Here is a 21,293-nt window from a genome sequence, read left to right as displayed (position 1 = left end):
AGCAGCAGCTGAGTTTATCTGTCTGGATCAGGTGCCATTCTGTGGCATTGGCTAATATGCCTTATTTTTTGCCGTGGTATCGTTTTGGTATCGAGTGTCGTGATGGTATCGAGTATTGTGATACTGAATCTGGTATTGAAGTCAAAATGATGGTATTGTGACAACACTAGTTCAGTGTTGCTTGCCTCGAAGTGAACATAGAAGGCATTTAGCTCATCTGGTATGCTCGCGTCACTGGGCAGCTCGCGGCTTGGTTTACCTTTTTAGTCCGTGATAATTTGCTAAACCTGCCACATCCGACGAGTGTCAGAGCCGGCATAGTAGGATTCAGAACATATTCCAGTCTGTGCGAAACAGTTCTGTAGCTTAGCGTCCGCTTCATCGGACCACTACCGTATTGAGGCCATCACTGGTACTTCCTGTTTGAGTTTTTTCTTGTAAACTGGAATCAGGAGGATAGAGACTGGCTAAAGGGAGGGCAAGAACCTTGTATGAGTTTCTATGTGTGGAGTAAATGTGATGTACATTTTTGTTGCATTTAGTTGTACAGGTGATATGCTGGTAAAAATGAAGATAAACTAATTTCTGTTTCCCTGCTTTAAAATCACCAGCCAATAGAAGCACCGCCTCTGTATGTACATTTTCTTGTTTGCTTATTGCCCTGTACAGCTCGTTGAGTGCAGTCTTAGTGCCAGCATCGGTTTGTAGTGGCAAATAGATAAAACTAAAAACTAAAAATAAAAAACTGAAAATGGAAAGGGGGATACCTAGTCAGTTGTACAACTAAATGTATTCAACTGAAATGTGTCTTCCACATTTAACCCCTCTGAATCAGAGCGGTGCGGACCCTTTACTCAGTACTTTGTTGAAGCAACTTTGGCAGCGATTATAGCCTTGAGTCTTCTTGGGTATGACGCTACAGGCTTGGCACACCTGTATTTGGGGAGTTTCTCCCATTCTTGTCTGCAGATCCTTTCAAGCTCTGTCAGGTTGGATGGGGAGCATCGCTGCGCAGTTATTTTCAGGCCTCTCCAGAGATGTTCTATCGGGTTCAAGTCCGGGCTCTGGCTGGGCCACTCAAGGACATTAAGAGACTGGTCCCAAAGCCACTCCTGCGTTGTCTTGGCTGTGTGCTTAGGGTCGTTGTCCTGTTGGAAGGTAAAGCTTCTCCCCAGTCTGAGGTCCACTCTGGTGCAGGTTTTCATCAAGGATTTCTCTGCACTTTGCTCCGTTCATCTTTCCCTTGATCCTGGCTGGTCTCCCAGATCATCCCCACAGCATGATGCTGCCACCACCATGCTTCACCGTAGGGTTGGTGCCATATTTCCTCCATATGTGACACTTGGCACTCAGGCCAAAGAGTTCAATCTTGGGTTTCATCAGACCAGGGATTCTTGTTTCTCATGGTCTGAGAGTCCTTTAGGTGCCTTTTGGCAAACTCCAAGCGGGCTGTCGTGTGCCTTTTACTGAGGAGTGGCTTCCGCTTGGCCACTCTACCATAAAGGCCTGATTGGTGGAGTGCTGCTGAAATGATTGTGGGAAAAGTCAAGTGGTCGGAATACTTTCCGAATGCACTGTATATTATCCATGTCCTTGTTCAGCCACGACTCAGAGAAACATTGAATATTAAAGTTCTTCAGTTTGTTCTCTCGTGACTGTACGTTCACCAAAAGAACAGAGGGTAAAGGTAGTTTATTTCCTCGTCAACATAATCTCATCAGGATGGCGGCTCGCCTGCCTGTCTTGCCCTGTCGCTTCCTCTTTCGAGTCCCGGGGATTAGTGCCTGGTCTGGAGTAAGCAGCAAGTTGCCTGACCTGGTACTTGTGTACTAGCGTTCCTACCCTACCCTTACTTCCGCCATATTGTGTGATACGGGTAGATAAAGCGGTTTGAAAGAGGTGGATGTTTCTACTTCACACTGAAGCTAGGGTGATGATGGTTCTCGGGGAGTGTACCACACAACCAATGCAAATCCAATTCAAACGTGTCACTAACACCACACTGAAGCTACATTCACCCACATAGGCTACACGAGGTGTACCATTTTCTATCATACACTTTCATCTTCACAATAACCCAATCGTTGTCCTATTCCCAAACTTAACACCCTCAAACACTCTCCGACACCCCTTTCTGGTGTGTGAATTAGCTTCTCTGCAGGAGACCCAGAGGGTGTGAGTTTGTGACCTCCTGCCCCCTGGCCCCCCTGCAAGAGGTGGAATTTGCTGCTGGGAATGGAGGTTGTGTCCTTGGTAATGTGGTCATACTTAGTGGCAGATCACTTAGTGGCAGATTCATTCAATACTTACTGTAGGGCCTGAAAGATTGTCAAAACAGGGAACTGAAGATAACATATAAAATCACATCACCTCAACATTTCTTTCAGAATATTAGAATGTCAGTATGGGAGTTATATTAATGTGGGAAACGATCAGATGGGAGTTGGATCATCAGTGTGTCCATTGAGCCAGAGCCATGTGGAGCTGTGTGACTACTGCCAGCAGTCAGACTGTAGGAGATATCCTCCCCAGTCTGGTCTAGAGATCTACTTAATGAAAACTCACACACACACACAGAGAGAGAGAGAGAGAGAGAGAGAGAGAGAGAGAGAGAGAGAGAGAGAGAGAGAGAGAGAGAGAGAGAGAGAGAGAGAGAGAGGGAGAGGGAGAGAGGGAGAGGGAGAGAGAGAGAGAAGTTATAGAAGAAGAGGCAAAGAGGGACAGGGAGACAAACAGACACAACGACACAACAAAGAGCTGGAGCTCTACATTATAAACCCTCGCTGCACCACAGGGTCTAAGAAAAATACAGACAGAGGGTGAGAGGGACAAGTGACAAAAAAGAGGCAGAGAATGATATAAGTGGTGGATGAAAGAGCATAGATACTATATATACAAAGGCCCTTCTTAGAGCTTGCAGGGAGGACAACTCCACGGGAGTTGAAAGACCTGCCTGAGCTGTCTGTAGAGTAAGGTCAGATCCTAGAAATAGAATGAAACTCATTCCAGTTCTATGGGTCAGGCTGACCTCTTGTCCATTCACACTCTCAGCACTGTCTCCGGCCCTTACAGCCAAGTGTGGGAGTGAACAGATTAATTCACTCTAGTGTGAGATTGATTTTGTTAAATGACTGATTGATGCTCAAGCCAGTTCCAGGATTGGAAGGTGTGGTGTTGTTGGGGTAATTCACTTATAATGACTGGAGCCCAGAGATCATCATGGTCAGGTAAAAAAATCGAACTAGCCCCAATTATGGCAACTGAGCTCACTAAGTCCTCACTGAGAATATTTGATACAGAGCATCAAGTAACGTCAGAGCTCACACTTGGCAGAATGGGACTGTTAGTGTGTCTCTCTCAGTGGGTGAGTCCCAAATGTCATCCTATTCACTAAAGGTCACTAGTTTTAACCAGAGCACTATGGGCCCTGGTCAAAAGTAGTGCACTAAATAGGGAATAGCGTTCCATTTGGGACAGAAACAATGTTTCTCTTCCTGAATGTAAATGACTGTCACCATGTACAGTTGAAGTCAGACGTTTACATGCACCTTAGTCAAATACCTTTAAACTCAGTTTTTCACAATTCCTTACATTTAATCCTAGTAAAAAATCCCTGTCAGTTAGGATCACCACTTTTATTCAATAATAGTTGAGAGAATTATTTAGAGTGCCTTGCGAAAGTATTCGGCCCCCTTGAACTTTGCAACCTTTTGCCACATTTCAGGCTTCAAACATAAAGATATAAAAAACTGTATTTTTTTGTGAAGAATCAACAACAAGTGGGACACAATCATGAAGTGGAACGATATTTATTGGATATTTCAAACTTTTTTAACAAATCAAAAACTGAAAAATTGGGCGTGCAAAATTATTCAGCCCCTTTACTTTCAGTGCTGCAAACTCTCTCCAGAAGTTCAGTGAGGATCTCTGAATGATCCAATGTTGACCTAAATGAGTAATGATGATAAATACAATCCACCTGTGTGTAATCAAGTCTCCGTATAAATGCACCTGCACTGTGATAGTCTCAGAGGTCCGTTAAAAGCGCAGAGAGCATCATGAAGAACAAGGAACACACCAGGCATGTCCGAGATACTGTTGTGAAGAAGTTTAAAGACGGATTTGGATACAAAAAGATTTCCCAAGCTTTAAACATCCCAAGGAGCACTGTGCAAGCGATAATATTGAAATGGAAGGAGTATCAGACCACTGCAAATCTACCAAGACCTGGCCGTCCCTCTAAACTTTCAGCTCATACAAGGAAGATACAAGAAGACTGATCAGAGATGCAGCCAAGAGGCCCATGATCACTCTGGATGAACTGCAGAGATCTACAGCTGAGGTGGGAGACTCTGTCCATAGGACAACAATCAGTCGTATGTTGCACAAATCTGGCCTTTATGGAAGAGTGGCAAGAAGAAAGCCATTTCTTAAAGATATCCATGAAAAGTGTCGTTTAAAGTTTGCCACAAGCCACCTGGGAGACACACCAAACATGTGGAAGAAGGTGATCTGGTCAGATGAAACCAAAATGGAACTTTTTGGAAACAATGCAAAACGTTATGTTTGGCGTAAAAGCAACACAGCTCATCACCCTGAACACACCATACCCACTGTCAAACATGGTGGTGGCAGCATCATGGTTTGGGCCTGCTTTTCTTCAGCAGGGACAGGGAAGATGGTTAAAATTGATGGGAAGATGGATGGAGCCAAATACAGGACCATTCTGGAAGAAAACCTGATGGAGTCTGCAAAAGACCTGAGACTGGGACGGAGATTTGTCTTCCAACAAGACAATGATCCAAAACATAAAGCAAAATCTACAATGGAATGGTTCAAAAATAAACATATCCAGGTGTTAGAATAGCCAAGTCAAAGTCCAGACCTGAATCCAATCGAGAATCTGTGGAAAGAACTGAAAACTGCTGTTCACAAATGCTCTCCATCCAACCTCACTGAGCTCGAGCTGTTTTGCAAGGAGGAATGGGAAAAAAGCGACTTACAAGCGACTTACATCTGTAATCGCAGCAAAAGGTGGCGCTACAAAGTATTAACTTAAGGGGGCTGAATAATTTTGCACGCCCAATTTTTCAGTTTTTGATTTGTTAAAAAAGTTTGAAATATCCAATAAATGTCGTTCCACTTCATGATTGTGTCCCACTTGTTGTTGATTCTTCACAAAAAAATACAGTTTTATATCTTTATGTTTGAAGCCTGAAATGTGGCAAAAGGTCGCAAAGTTCAAGGGGGCCGAATACTTTCGCAAGGCACTGTATTTCAGCTTTTATTCCTTTCATCACATTCCCAGTGGGTCAGAAGATTACACACACTCAATTAGTATATGGTAGCATTGCCTTTAAATTGTTTAACTTGGGTCAAACATTCCTGGGAGCCTTCCACAAGCTTCCCACAATAAGTTGAGTGAATTTTGGCCCATTCCTCCTGACAGAGCTGGTGTAACTGAGTCAGGTTTTGTAGGCCTCCTTGCTCGCACACACATTTTCAGTTCTGCCCACAAATTTTCTATAGGATTGAGGTCAGGGCGTACAGACGAACGTGGCACCTTAGGCATTTGGAAATTTCTCCCAAGGATGAACCAGACTTGTGGAGGAGTACAATTGTTTTTTCTGAGGTCTTGGCTGATTTCTTTTGATTTTCCCATGATGTCAAGCAAAGAGGCACTGAGTTTGAAGGTAGGCCTTGAAATACATTCACAGGTACACCTCCAATTGACTCAAATTATGTCAATTAGCCTATCAGAAGCTTCTAAAGCCATGACATCATTTTCGGGAATTTTCCAAGCTGTTTAAAGGCACAGTCAACTTAGTGTATGTAAACGTCTGACCCACTGGAATTGTGATACAGTGAATTATAAGAGAAATAATGTCATGTATTGTCATGTTGTGTCTTGTTTCTGTCCTTTCCCTTCACCCTGTCTCCCTCTGCTGGTCGTTATTAGGTTACCTTTTCTCCCCCTCTTTCCCCCAGCTGTTCCTTGTCTCCTCCTAACTACCTCGTCACCCCTTTTCCCACCTGTTCCCTTTTTCCCTCTGATTAGTCCTCTATATCTCTCTCTGTTTTTGTTCCTGTCTTTGTCGGATTCTCGTTTGTGTTACTCATGCCTGAACCAGACTATCGTCGTGTTTGCTGCAACCTTGTCCTGTCCTGTCGGAATCTGCCTGTTCATCTAACCTTGTCCTGTCCTGTCGGAATCTGCCTGTCCATCTGAGCCTACGTGTGTTTCGTCATTAAAGAAACTCTGTTTTGTTAATTCGCTTTTGGGTCCTCATTCACGCACCTAACAGAAGAATCCGACCAAGAATGGACCCAGCGACTTCGGATCCTCTCCACTCAGCCGTCGAGATCCAGGGAGCGATGCCAGGCAGACACGAGCAGGAATTGTCTGCTGCTCGACATGCCGTTGAGACCCTGGCCACCCAAGTCTCCAACCTCACAGAACAGGTTCACCATCTCCGCCTCGATCCACCGGCCACTTCCAGGGCTTTCGAATCTCCGGAGCCCAGAATCAATAACCCGTCGTGTTACTCTGGGGAGCCCACTGAATGCCGCTCGTTCCTCACCCAGTGTGATATTGTGTTTTCTCTCCAGCCCAACACTTACTCCAGGAGCACTGCTCGTGTCGCCTACGTCATATCTCTCCTTACTGGACGGGCTCGTGAGTGGGGCACGGCAATCTGGGAGGCAAGGGCTGAGTGTACTAACCAGTATCAGGACTTTAAGGAGGAGATGATACAGGTTTTTGATCGATCTGTTTTTGGGGAGGAGGCTTCCAGGGCCCTGTCTTCCCTATGTCAAGGTAATCGATCCACAACAGACTACTCTATTGAGTTTCGCACTCTTGCTGCCTCCAGTGGCTGGAACGAGCCGGCTTTGCTCGCTCGTTTTCTGGAGGGTCTCCGCGCAGAGGTAAAGGATGAGATTCTCTCCCGGGAGGTTCCTTCCAGCGTGGATTCCTTGATTGAACTCGCTATTCGCATTGAGCGACGGGTTGATCTTCGTCACCGAGCTCGTGGAAAGGAGCTCGCGTTCTCCGTTGCCCCCCTCTCCGCATCACTACCATCTTCCTCTGCCGGCTCGGGTGCTGAGCCTATGCAGCTGGGAGGTATCCGCATCTCGACTAAGGAGAGGGAACGGAGAATCACCAACCGCCTCTGTCTCTATTGCGGTTCTGCTGGTCATTTTGTCACTTCATGTCCAGTAAAAGCCAGAGCTCATCAGTAAGCGGAGGGCTACTGGTGAGCGCTACTACTCCTGTCTCTCCTTCAAGATCCTGCACTACCTTGTCGGTCCATCTACGCTGGACCGGTTCGTCAGCTTCCTGCAGTGCCTTAATAGACTCTGGGGCGGAGGGCTGTTTTATGGACGAGACCTGGGCTCGGGAACATGACATTCCTCTCAGACAGTTAAGGGAGTCCACGGCCTTGTTCGCCCTGGATGGTAGTCCTCTCCCCAGGATTCAGCGTGAGACGCTACCTTTAACCCTCACTGTTTCTGGTAATCATAGCGAAACCATTTCTTTTTTAATTTTTCGTTCACCTTTTACACCTGTTGTTTTGGGCCATCCCTGGCTAGTTTGTCATAATCCTTCCATTAATTGGTCTAGTAATTCTATCCTCTCCTGGAACGTCTCTTGTCATGTGAAATGTTTAATGTCTGCTATCCCTCCTGTTTCCTCTGTCTCTTCTTCACAGGAGGAGCCTGGTGATTTGACAGGGGTGCCGGAGGAATATCACGATCTGCGCACGGTGTTCAGTCGGTCCAGGGCCACCTCTCTTCCCCCACACCGGTCGTATGATTGTAGTATTGATCTCCTTCCGGGAACCACTCCCCCCCGGGGTAGACTATACTCTCTGTCGGCTCCCGAACGTAAGGCTCTCGAAGATTATTTGTCTGTAGCTCTTGCCGCCGGTACCATAGTCCCCTCCTCCTCTCCCGCCTGAGCGGGGTTTTTTTTTGTTAAGAAGAAGGACGGGTCCCTGCGCCCCTGCATAGATTATCGAGGGCTGAATGACATAACAGTGAAGAATCGTTATCCGCTTCCTCTTATGTCTTCAGCCTTCGAGATCCTGCAGGGAGCCAGGTTTTTCACTAAGTTGGACCTTCGTAACGCTTACCATCTCGTGCGCATCAGGGAGGGGGACGAGTGGAAGACGGCGTTTAACACTCCGTTAGGGCACTTTGAATACCGGGTTCTTCCTTTCGGCCTCGCTAACGCTCCAGCTGTCTTTCAGGCATTAGTCAATGATGTCCTGAGAGACATGCTGAACATCTTTGTTTTCGTTTACCTTGACGATATCCTGATTTTTTCACCGTCACTCCAGATTCATATTCAGCACGTTCGACGTGTCCTCCAGCGCCTTTTAGAGAATTGTCTTTTTGTGAAGGCTGAGAAGTGCTCTTTTCATGCCTCCTCCGTCACATTTCTCGGTTCTGTTATTTCCGCTGAAGGCATTAAGATGGATCCCGCTAAGGTCCAAGCTGTCATTGATTGGCCCGTCCCTAAGTCACGCGTCGAGCGGCAGCGCTTTCTCGCGAACTTCTATCGTCGTTTCATCCGTAATTTCGGTCAGGTGGCAGCTCCTCTCACAGCCCTTACTTCTGTCAAGACGTGCTTTAAGTGGTCCGTTTCCGCCCAGGGAGCTTTTGATCTCCTCAAGAATCGTTTTACATCCGCACCTATCCTTGTTACACCTGACGTCACTAGACAGTTCGTTGTCGAGGTTGACGCGTCAGAGGTGGGCGTGGGAGCCATTCTTTCTCAGCGCTCCCTCTCTGACGACAAGGTCCATCCTTGCGCGTATTTTTCTCATCGCCTGTCGCCGTCGGAACGTAACTATGATGTGGGAAACCGCGAACTGCTCGCCATCCGCTTAGCCCTAGGCGAATGGCGACAGTGGTTGGAGGGGGCGACCGTTCCTTTTGTCGTTTGGACTGACCATAGGAACCTTGAGTACATCCGTTCTGCCAAACGACTTAATGCGCGTCAGGCGCGCTGGGCGCTGTTTTTCGCTCGTTTCGAGTTCGTGATTTCTTATCGTCCGGGCTCTAAGAACACCAAGCCTGATGCTTTATCTCGTCTCTTCAGTTCTTCAGTAGCCTCCACTGACCCCGAGGGGATTCTCCCTGAGGGGCGTGTTGTCGGGTTGACTGTCTGGGGAATTGAGAGGCAGGTAAAGCAAGCACTCACTCAAACTCCGTCGCCGCGCGCTTGTCCTAGGAACCTTCTTTTCGTTCCCGTTCCTACTCGTCTGGCCGTTCTTCAGTGGGCTCACTCTGCCAAGTTAGCCGGCCATCCTGGCGTTCGGGGTACGCTTGCTTCCATTCGCCAGCGTTTTTGGTGGCCCACCCGGGAGCATGACACGCGTCGCTTCGTGGCTGCTTGTTCGGTCTGCGCGCAGACTAAGTCCGGTAACTCCCCTCCTGCCGGCCGTCTCAGGCCGCTTCCCATTCCCTCTCGACCGTGGTCTCACATCGCCTTAGATTTTGTCACCGGACTGCCTTCGTCAGCGGGGAAGACTGTTATTCTTACGGTTGTCGACAGGTTCTCTAAGGCGGCTCATTTTATTCCCCTTGCTAAGCTTCCTTCTGCTAAAGAGACGGCACAAATCATCATCGAGAATGTTTTCAGAATTCATGGCCTTCCGTCAGACGTCGTTTCGGACAGAGGTCCGCAATTCACGTCTCAGTTTTGGAGGGAGTTTTGCCGTTTGATTGGGGCTTCCGTCAGTCTCTCTTCCGGCTTTCACCCCCAGTCTAACGGTCAAGCAGAACGGGCCAATCAGACTATTGGTCGCATCTTACGCAGTCTTTCTTTTCGCAACCCTGCGTCTTGGTCAGAACAGCTCCCCTGGGCAGAATACGCCCACAACTCGCTTCCTTCGTCTGCGACCGGGCTATCTCCTTTTCAGAGTAGCCTCGGGTACCAGCCTCCGCTGTTCTCATCTCAGTTCGCCGAGTCCAGCGTCCCCTCCGCTCAGGCTTTTGTCCAACGTTGCGAGCGCACCTGGAAGAGGGTCAGGTCTGCACTTTGCCGTTATAGGGCGCAGACTGTGAGAGCTGCTAATAAGCGTAGAACTAAGAGTCCTAGATATTGTCGCGGTCAGAGAGTTTGGCTCTCCACTCAGAACCTTCCCCTTAAGACCGCTTCTCGCAAGCTGACCCCGCGGTTCATTGGTCCGTTCCGTATTTCTCGGATCATTAATCCTGTCGCAGTGCGACTTCTTCTTCCGCGATATCTTCGTCGCGTCCACCCGGTCTTCCATGTCTCCTGTGTCAAGCCCGTTCTTCGCGCCCCCGCTCGTCTTCCCCCCCCCCCCATCCTTGTCGAGGGCGCACCCATCTACAGGGTCCGTAGGATTTTGGACATGCGTCCTCGGGGCCGTGGTCATCAGTACCTAGTAGATTGGGAGGGGTACGGTCCTGAGGAGAGGAGTTGGGTTCCCTCTCGGGACGTGCTGGACCGTGCGCTGATCGATGATTTCCTCCGTTGCCGCCAGGTTTCCTCCTCGAGTGCACCAGGAGGCGCTCGGTGAGTGGGGGGGTACTGTCATGTATTGTCATGTTGTGTCTTGTTTCTGTCCTTTCCCTTCACCCTGTCTCCCTCTGCTGGTCGTTATTAGGTTACCTTTTCTCCCCCTCTTTCCCCCAGCTGTTCCTTGTCTCCTCCTAACTACCTCGTCACCCCTTTTCCCACCTGTTCCCTTTTTCCCTCTGATTAGTCCTCTATATCTCTCTCTGTTTTTGTTCCTGTCTTTGTCGGATTCTCGTTTGTGTTACTCATGCCTGAACCAGACTATCGTCGTGTTTGCTGCAACCTTGTCCTGTCCTGTCGGAATCTGCCTGTTCATCTAACCTTGTCCTGTCCTGTCGGAATCTGCCTGTCCATCTGAGCCTACGTGTGTTTCGTCATTAAAGAAACTCTGTTTTGTTAATTCGCTTTTGGGTCCTCATTCACGCACCTAACAAATAATCTGTCTGTAAACAATTGTTGGAAAAATTACATCCTAACCGACTTGCCAAATCTATAGTTTGTTAACAAGAAATGTGTGGAGTGGTTGAAAAACGAGTTTTAATGACTGCAACCTAAGTGTATGTAAACTTCCGACTTCAACTGTATTAGGGACCAATCAGATCACTTCTTCACTCTCTTCTGTTTGACGGCGTGTATAGTCTCTCTCCACAGATGAAAAGTGAATTCTGATGCAACACTCATTTAAAGCAGGGAAAGATGCTACGTGCTAGCCAAGCGTGAACAGCTGTGTGTGAAATCCTTGTTTCCTTTAGAGACGCTGTCATAACTTAACACCACTGGTTCGGCTGATGCTGTTGGATTAAATAGAGTTGTGCATATTAATTGAGCAATTAGTGGACGTGACTGAGCAGATCACTTCCTCTACTGAAATGCTCTGCCAGTTGTGGTGATAATAGAATACCTTTCTATACCCACACATGCCCATGTGCCGACACACACACACACACACGCACACACACAAATGCCCACACACTTACTGCCCATCCACAGTACAATGTGCAGTCCATTACAAGCCCACAGAAGAATAGGCAGAGAAGGTATGTTACTCGATACAGCACAAAGAGAGAGAGAGACAGACAGATAGAGAGAGGGAGAGACAGAGAGAGAGCGAGAGAGAGAGCGAGAGCGAGAGAGAGAGAGAGAGAGAGAGAGAGAGAGAGGGCTAACTGTGGCTCTCTGATGGTCTCAGATCTGGGATGCTATTTCGGGAGCTACAGGAAAGCCCCAGGGATGCTGGTGTGGAGACAGTGGAATAAAATGAGAGATTTACCGGGTAGATCTTGGGTAGTGTGTGTGTGACAGAGAGAGAGAGAGAGAGAGAGAGAGAGAGAGAAAGAGAGAGAGTGAGAGAGTGAGAGAGAGAGAAACTTTTGTTTATCCATTTAACTTGCTTTGACAACGTAAACATGTTTCCCATGCCAATAAAGCCCATGGAATTAAATTGAGAGAGAGAGGGGAGTAGGAGAAGGAGGGCGAGGGTGAGAGGGGAGTAGGAGAAGGAGGGCGAGGGTGAGAGGGAGAGGGGAGTAGGAGAAGGAGGGTGAGGGTGAGAGGGAGTAGAAGAAGGAGAAGGAGGGCGAGGGTGAGAGGAACGGAGGGTAGGCGGGGAGACACCAAAGAATAATTGTCCCGATTGGTGTTTTTAAATCACTGATGAAGGATTTTGAGGCTGATTCCCTGACCTGTCAATGTTTTTAATTTGCTGTTTTATACTCTTGTGAATTCAATGTTTTTTACTAGATTACTTGTAGTTTTTCACGTTGTCTGTCTGTAATTTTTTTTAATGACTTGGTGCTGCCTATCTTGGCCAGGGCGCTCTTGAAAAATAGATTTTAATCTCAATGAGCCCTTCCTGGTTAAATAAAGGTTCAAATAAAAAATAATAATAATAATGGTCTCTCCAGTGAGTTACTTGGACCCCAATGTATTTCAGCCTTCACCCCCCCCCCCCCCCCCCCCCCCCCCCCAGCACATGGCAGCGCATATTTCTCAATTGACAGAAACCTGCTTTTGTTGCAAAGATTTGGACATTTCCTAAAGATAAACTATACAAGTCTCAGGAGTACAGCAGTCTGTCAGGATTGTAGTAGTTAGCATGTCACCTTTCTCTTTAACACAGTTATCAGAAAGACCACGTACTGCTTATGGAACGACATACAGTAATACATGGAACCACAGCATAGGCCTACAGACACAGATGACCAAGCAGGTAATAACACAGTCACATATCAATTATGAGCATGTCCTGATTGCTTCTCAGAAAACAACTAACATGAAAACAGTCAAGTTATGTCTCTATTTCAAATTACCTTATATTAGAGAAATTCAGAGTCAGACAAAAGTATTTTGAAATTGTTTGACACAGCCAATGGCATGCTACTACTCTAATACTCAAACCTGGAGTGTTAGCAATTACAGTAGCTTGACATGTTAATCGTAGCAGTTTCTTTCTTGTAAATAAGTCACTTCCAATCCTTTGGGTTGTCTTGGGTGAGCTACACGCAGCACTCACCCTACACTAGCGGTCGACCGATTAATCGGAATGGCCGATTAATTAGGGCCGATTTCAAGTTTTCATGACAAACGGAAATCGGTCTTTTTGGGCACCGATTTGGGCGATTTTTACATTTTATTTTTAACACCTTTATTTAATCTTTATTTAACTTGGCAAGTCAGTTAAGAACACATTCTTATTGTCAATGACGGCCTAGGAACAGTGGGTTAACTGCCTCGTTCAGGGGCAGAACGACAGATTTTCACCTTGTCAGCTCGGGGGCTCCAATCTTGCAACCTTACAGTTAACTAGTCCAACGCTATAACGACCTGCCTCTCGTTGCACTCCACAAGGAGACTGCCTGTTACGCAAATGCAGTAAGTCAAGGTAAGTTGCTAGCTAGCATTAAACTTATCTTATAAAAACAATCAATCAATCATAATCACTAGTTAACTACACATGGTTGATGATATTACTAGATATTATCTAGCGTGTCCTGCGTTGCATATAATCTGACTGAGCATAGAAGCATACAAGTATCTAACTGAGCGGTGGTAGGCAGAAGCAGGCGCGTAAACATTCATTCAAACAGCACTTTCTTTACGTTTTGCCAGCAGCTCTTCGTTGTGCGTCAAGCATTGCGCTGTTTATGACTTCAAGCCTATCAACTCCTGAGATGAGGCTGGTGTAACCGAAGTGAAATGGCTAGCTAGTTAGCGCGCGCTAATAGCGTTTCAAACGTCACTCGCTCTGAACCTTGGAGTGGTTGTTTCCCTTGCTCTGCATGGGTTACACTGCTTCAAGGGTGGCTGTTGTCGTTGTGTTCCTGGTTCGAGCCCAGGGAGGAGCGAGGAGAAGGACGGAAGCTATACTGTTACACTGGCAATACTAAAGGGTCTATAAGAACATCCAATAGTCAAAGGTTAATGAAATACAAATGGTATAGGGGGAAATAGTCCTATAACTACAACCTAAAACTTCTTACCTGGGAATATTGAAGACTCATGTTGAAAGGAACCATCAGCTTTCATATGTTCTCAGGTTCTGAGCAAGGAACTTAAACGTTAGCTTTCTTACACGGCACATATTGCACTTTTACTTTCTTCTCCAACACTTTGTTTTTGCATTATTTAAACCAAATTGAACATGTTCCATTATTTAATTGAGGCTAAATTGATTTTATTGATGTATTATATTAAGTTAAAATAAGTGTTCATTCAGTAGTTGTAATTGTCATTATTACAAATTAAAAAAAATAAAAAATGACCGATTAATCGGTATTGGCTTTTTTGGTCCTCCAATAATCGGTATTGGTATCGGCATGGAAAAATCACAATCGGTCACACACACACACACACACACACACACACACACACACACACACACACACACACACACACACACACACACACACAGCTGTTACTGTAATACCACGCACACAGAATCTCTGTCGTGAAACCTGTGTACTCAAAACACTTCATGATAAGACAGAAAAAGAGAGGGGAAAGGAACAAGTAGAAACATGCTTGTATTCGGGACTTTAGTGATGTGCTATACATACACATGTAGAACATGCTTGTATTTGGGACTTTAGTGATGTGCTATACATACACATGTAGAACAACATGCTTGTATTTGGGACTTTAGTGATGTGCTATACATACACATGAAGAACATGCTTGTATTCGGGAATTTAGTGATGTGCTATACATACACATGAACAACAGGCTTGTATTTGGGACTTTAGTGATGTGCTATACATACACATGAACAACAGGCTTGTATTTGGGACTTTAGTGATGTGCTATACATACACATGAACAACAGGCTTGTATTCGGGACTTTAGTGATGTGCTATACATACACATGAACAACAGGCTTGTATTCGGGACTTTAGTGATGTGCTATACATACACATGAACAACAGGCTTGTATTCGGGACTTTAGTGATGTGCTATACATACACATGAACAACAGGCTTGTATTCGGGACTTTAGTGATGTGCTATACATACACATGAACAACAGGCTTGTATTCGGGTCTTTAGTGATGTGCTATACATACACATGAAGAGCGACAAGTTTGTGTATAAATCGGGATCTGCTCCTTAATCTACCTCCAGATGATGATCTCCCATAAAGGAGTGTGGAGATTACTACTATCTTCTGAATACCTCTGCAGAATGCATGATATTACATTACAACGGAATATATTACGTTTTTGCATGTTCTGATTAGGGACTGATACATTTTGGGAATATGATCCTAACCAACGACACATTGGTTTTTTGAAAGACTTCCCAGTCAATTGCTGGGAGAAACTGTTGCTGACACAACACTTTATTAATGCATATGATCAATTGACCAACTTCTATGGAAAATAATAACTGAATGGACCTTTGATCTAGTTCAGGGTTTCCCAAACTTGGTCCTGCCCCCCCCTCCCCCCCCCCTCCCTTGGGTGCATGTTTTGGTTTTTTCTCTAGCACTACACAGCTGATTCAAATAACCAACTCATCATCATGTTTTGATTATTTGAATCAGCTGTGTCGTGCTAGAGAAAAAACCCCAGGACTGAGTTTGGGAAGCCTGGTCTAGTTAAACCCAGGTCTATAGAAACTACACAGAGAGAACACACTAATGACAGAGTTACCTTATACCAACTTGGCTAATTAATGTCGGAAATCATACCTCTCTCTCTCTTGCCTTATGCGACGAAAGAAAGGGTAAATGATAACCGGGATGCTGTGTCTGATGATGTGTGAAGAGCATGCTCAGAGGTTTTGTGTGCATGTGTGCGTGCGTGTGTGTGTGTGTTGCTGATCTATACCGAGTGTCTGGAACACACACACACCTCGAAGTGTGAGACATCTGCTGTACATGAATACACCTGGGGCTACACCTCCACTGATAATCACCTTCTGATCATATTTTATCCGTTTTATGTTAATGACTTATTCTTATTCATTTTCGTCCTATCTGATGTGACTTCCTTGTTATATGTGTTTGTGAAATGGCTTGTGACAGAGTTAAGTGAAATTCACTGTAAATACAGTTTGAATTTCAATCTACCCTCTGAACTAACTGGGAGGAGCTTACATAAAACAGCCTTCTCCTCAGATGGGAATCTTGAGCTGAGGGATTTAACGGATGAGAAATTGACTTAAGTGCAGGACAAGATTAATGTCAGAAATTTGCCACCAGATGGGTTTTTTCTCATTTTCTCATGGTCTGCTTTGGGTCCCAGTGCCAGTGAAACGTGGAGGAGGAAGACAACGCTGAATCATCTGTGTACTGGATTATGTGCACAAAACCCATATTATTAGACTTCTAGACTGCAGTGGGTCCTGGGTAGGATGTTTTATCTCTCCTCCTATAAAACAAAGCAAAATGTTTTATAATATATTTGTGTCTATTCTGTCTATTCTAGTAGTGGTGTCTCTTTGCGGAAGAAACACATTAGCCAATGTTCACAGGCTCTGAGTAAAAGCCGTGTCCGTCAGCCTCAGGGTTTGACTTCAATTTATTTTCAATGAATTGAAGAAAATAAACTGTCATCGAAGATAATGGCCAGTTTTCCAGTTCATAGCCGGTGATTCAATGCAATTTGAATTTGATTGTTCTGATATGGAATTGACCCCAGAACAGGTAATTAATTATGTTATCTTTATACTTGGGTGAGACAGTGAGGTTTGCCTCCTCTCTCTCTCTCTCTCTCTCTCTCTCTTTCCTACCATTGCAGCTGACTGTGGAAGAGCAGACCTGACAAATGAAGCAGATTCTAAGGTTGGAGCAGTGTGTTGCTGCTGTGAGGAGCATGCCATGCTGGACTCAGTAGCACGGTGCTCTTATTAGTGATTGGCAGTAACCTCACATGACTCACTGATGGGGTTGGTCAAGGTAGATTATGTGGAAAGTAGGATGGAGGTCAAGAAGGGAGGGAGGGAGGGAGGGAGGGAGGGAGGGAGGGAGGGAGGGAGGGAGGGAGGGAGGGAGGGAGGGAGGGAGGGAGGGAGGGAGGGAGGGATGGATGGATGGATTTTAGCATTAGGGCAGAGCTTAATCCTGATTATGTTGGTTAGGAATACGAGATACATCCACATTCACCCACGCTGGTCGCTCCAATGAAAGTAGTCTGATGTGACAGGATCTGATGTGACCTTTCATGCGTTAGCCTGACTGAAGCGTCCCATGCTCTGGAGCTGCATGGGGACTGCCTGGAAATGCCAACGCTGTCAGAGCCCTGGCACCAGCCCTGACACAGCCTCGACCAGGGAGACCAGATGATGGGGTGTCTGTGAGATGACCCGAGGGCAACAATAGACAGATGGCAGCTCTGTCTCCACTAAAGACCATCATGTCCCCATAGATGCAACCTCTCAATTTCCCATGTTAAAGTCCTAGTGCAGTCAAAAACATGCTTTTCATGTGTTTTATATATATTTCCACAATATGAGGTTGGAATATTACAGTAAAATTGTGAAAATGATGATAGTGCCCTTTACTGTAAGAGCAGTTTGAAAAGGCTGCCTGAAATTTCAGCCTGTTTTGGTGGGATGGAATTTTGGGGTGACATCACCAGGAGGCAAATAGGTTAATAGACCAATAAGAAAGAGAGTTCCAAACCTCACTACCAATAACAGCTTGTTTTCAGTTATCCCCTCCCCACTCAGACAACTTCCAGACAGTCTTAGAAAATATCTTTGTTGAGAAATTGCTCTTTGCTAACAAGCTATTTTTGTTAATATTTTACCATTTTATTTTACCATTTTTTTTTCTCTCAAATGAAGGTAATTAATTGCTACCCAGAAATGATTTGATCGTGAGATTAAAATGACTGCATTGGAACCTTAACAAACTAGTGCCATGGTTCTGGTCTGACCATTTGATCCGTTTCATTTCCATGCTTATTCTTCTTATACAAGCAGATCATATTTCTGGAATACTTACGTGCGTTGTACCAGATTTACTGTTTCAGGTTTTACTATCTCAGTCTTTATGGTATTTTATAACAACCTCATAATCGTTAATTATCTTTGAACTCTTGATATCAATAAAAAACCATGGGGATAATCTACAGTGCTCTTCTTGTATTATCCCTATGGTTACAGTACATCCTAAAGCTACAGTCAGAAGTATGGGATCAGGAACAACAAGAGGACAAATGCACCAACCAAAAAGACAACAAGATTAAATGATTGTAATGTCAAGCCGAACCCAAAAGTAAAAACCTTGTTTATTTTTTTAACTAGAAGTGTTTCAGCCCTTCTACCCCAAAATGGAATAACCCTGACATAGAGGCAGTTTATAATGTGTTTATAATGTGTTTATAACCATTTATAAAGGGGTAGTGTACAGTAGCCCTCTGTGAGGATAACTACTGCCTGTTAAAGCCTTCAGAAAAGGGCTAATTCATTTTCAACAGGAAAATGAGTGCAAGGGGAGAAATTGTAAATATCTTTAGTCAAGCGCCTTGTCTTCTATGCGTTTAATCAAGCTTTTAGCACGCTCTATTCAAAAGAGAGGCTAATCATAGTATTTTAATACAAACCATAATGATTTTAATCAGTGTTCAAGCTGGGTTGGAACAAAAGCCTGCCCACTGCAGCCCCCTAGGGCCAGGTTGCCACCCGTGTTGCATGCTATTGTTCCTGTTATAGAAATGTAGTATAGGCTACATTATTCTTTCAAACCTATCTGATCATTGAATTTAATTCTGTCAATGTACACTTACATCTCACACTGTTTCTCCTGGCCACAAACAGTTTAGGCTCTACTGATTAGCTACAGGAACAATAATCAAATTGAGACCCCATACCGTCGGTCCCTCTGAGCATCCTTCTTGTCTTTCTTGTTCATCACTACAGGCACGCAGTTAGTCAGCTCGGTCCAGTCCGCATGTAGACCACAACTCCAGCCAGTAGAGAACCTAGAGAAAAGCCAGGACTCCGCTTTGCCCGGGCGGTGACAGGTACATTTCTTCTGTCCTGGCATACAATCACAGGGCTGTTCGAGGTGAATGTTTCGGACAAGGTGCCGTCCGAAAGTAGTCCCACCGGTCTTCTGGATGTGGAGGAACACTATAACGTCATCTCCTTTGATGTTGAAATCCACGTGTCGCTCAAGGTCTCGGTCAGTAAAATTGAATTTGGACAGAGTTTTTGAGGAACCCTCCGACTCCAGCCCTTCTTGGTACGCGTAAATGTCGTCCCCCGAGTGATATTGGCGGAACATTCCACTCAACTTGTCCCCAGTTAGGAAGCGACAAGAGTTACTGCCGGCTGGACAAATGTACTGATAGCCTATCATCAAGAAGACCACGGCCAGTATCGGAATCAAAATGAGTTTGTTGGATTTATCCTCCATTGTGCTTGGTGAAATAGTCATGCCATTGATATAAGCGGTAACATAAAGTCTCCAGCCAAACCAAATGCTCTAACTCCTCGTGCACCCTGCTTCATCGTAGCCTAGATGGTTACAGTTGTCAAACTTGATGTCTCCTTTGGAGCGATGAACATCTCTCTAGACAGGCAGCTTATTTATTTCCAGCAGCAAAATGTAAAAAAAAAAAAAAACTATTCCCAACGCTATGCCAATGTATCGTCTTCTATTGTCAGAAGCAAAGGAGACATTTGTGAAATTTGAAAAACAGACATAGCCTACCCGGGGTAGTCTATCTCACGAGCGCGCAGCTGATTCAGCATCTTCTTCGACAACGGCTCTGTCCGGAGGCGGCGACTGCAAGCTCTCATAAATGCATCACGCTGTCATTAGTAGCATAACCACCCGGTGCACACGCACTACCCATGCATCTCTCTATAGCCACCGGTTCACTGTTCATTTTAAACCTTTGCGTCACCACGACAATGTTTTTAAATAATACTTTTGTGTCGCTTAAGGCTGGCTCTTCAAGTCAACATCTCAACAACAATTGTTCACCTGTGCGCAGGGCAATACATTGAAAGCGGAGGAGGATAGAGAGCCATCTACATATGAACCAATCATGTATTATCACTTGCTGTAAAATCGACCAATCCATGAACATAGCCTACGTGAAATACCCATTGGCCACCATAACAATATTCGCACTAAAACATTACTTTTTAAGCCAATCGAAACGGGGAGACATGATTATGCCTATAGCCTACACTGGCCAGCCCCATGAATGGACGTCAAATTCCTTTTCCGTCTGTTTGCAAAGGCGTTTCTGATGTCAAACTTCAGGTTTATCAAATTCCTAATAGTAACTACATGACTTTCAAACAAATGTCGTATGTCTTCTTGGATTTAAAGTGAGCCCTGTGCTGAGCTGAACGGTCTATACTAGGCTATAGCGTTCCAGAACCTTGGACAGGTCCAATAGTGACAGACTAAAGGAAAACAAAGCACCTTTGCAACCACTACGTTGGTGTGCGTGTGTGTCAAATCAAATCAAATGTTATTGGTCACATACACATATTTAGCAGATGTTATTGCTGGTGTAGTGTAATGCTTGTATTCCTAGCTCCAACCGTGCAGTAGTATCTAACAATTCACAACGATATACACAAATCTAAAGTAAAAGAATGGAGTTAAGAAATATATAAATATTAGTATGAGCAATGTGAGTGGCATTGACTAAATACAGTAGAATAGAATACAATATATAGATATGAAATGAGTAAAGCAGTATGTAAACATTAAAATTACATTATTAAAGTGACCAGTGATTCCTCTAAGGTGCAGGGTTGAGTAACTGGGTGGTAGCCGGCTAGTGATGGCTATTTAACAGTCTGGTGGCCTTGAGATAGAAACTGTTTTTAAGTCTCTCGGTCCCAGCTTTGATGCACCTGTACTGATCTCGGCTGACAGGCCGTGGCTGTTCTCCCTGCTAAAGTGGGTCTAAGGTGCCAGGTAAGGTGGAGGTGATATGATCCTTAACTAGCCTAACAAAGCACTTGATGATGACAGAAGGAAGTGCCACGGGGCAATATTAATTTAGTTCAGTTCATATTGAAGCATGTGGGGACAGTAGACTTGGATAGGGAGAGATTGAATATGTCCGTAAACACTCCAGCCAGCTGGTCTGCACATGTTCTGAGGACGCAGCTAGGGATGCCGTCTGGGCCGGCAGCCTTGTGCGTGTGCGTGCGAGCGCAAGTGCGTCTGTGTAATCATTTCCTGATGATTTTCTTTGCAATGCACCTCCAACATTACCGCCTTTTCCAAAATTACACCATAACCTGCATGGCCTTGCAGGACAGTGTGC

The 21,293-nt window shown here is 45.2% G+C and overlaps 1 protein-coding gene across 1 annotated transcript in view; it reads right to left on the bottom strand.

The window, feature by feature from the left end:
• The window catches only part of LOC110495784 (heparan-sulfate 6-O-sulfotransferase 3-B), a 30,338-nt gene extending 10,360 nt beyond the window's left edge, over window positions 1–19,978 (bottom strand). Inside the window, exon 1 of the mRNA XM_021571212.3 lies at window positions 18,864–19,978. Coding sequence (XP_021426887.3) covers window positions 18,864–19,432 — 569 coding nt within the window. The 5' untranslated portion in view covers window positions 19,433–19,978. The remainder of the gene's footprint in view (window positions 1–18,863) is intronic.
• Between the last annotated feature and the right edge of the window lie 1,315 nt (window positions 19,979–21,293).

The sequence above is a fragment of the Oncorhynchus mykiss genome, chromosome 18, assembly GCF_057628025.1.
Source record: "Oncorhynchus mykiss isolate SJ-2025 chromosome 18, ASM5762802v1, whole genome shotgun sequence".
In the NCBI taxonomy this organism is placed as follows: Eukaryota; Metazoa; Chordata; class Actinopteri; order Salmoniformes; family Salmonidae; genus Oncorhynchus; species Oncorhynchus mykiss.
Note: the sequence above shows the minus strand (reverse complement) of the source record. Positions and strands in the feature narration are given on the sequence as shown.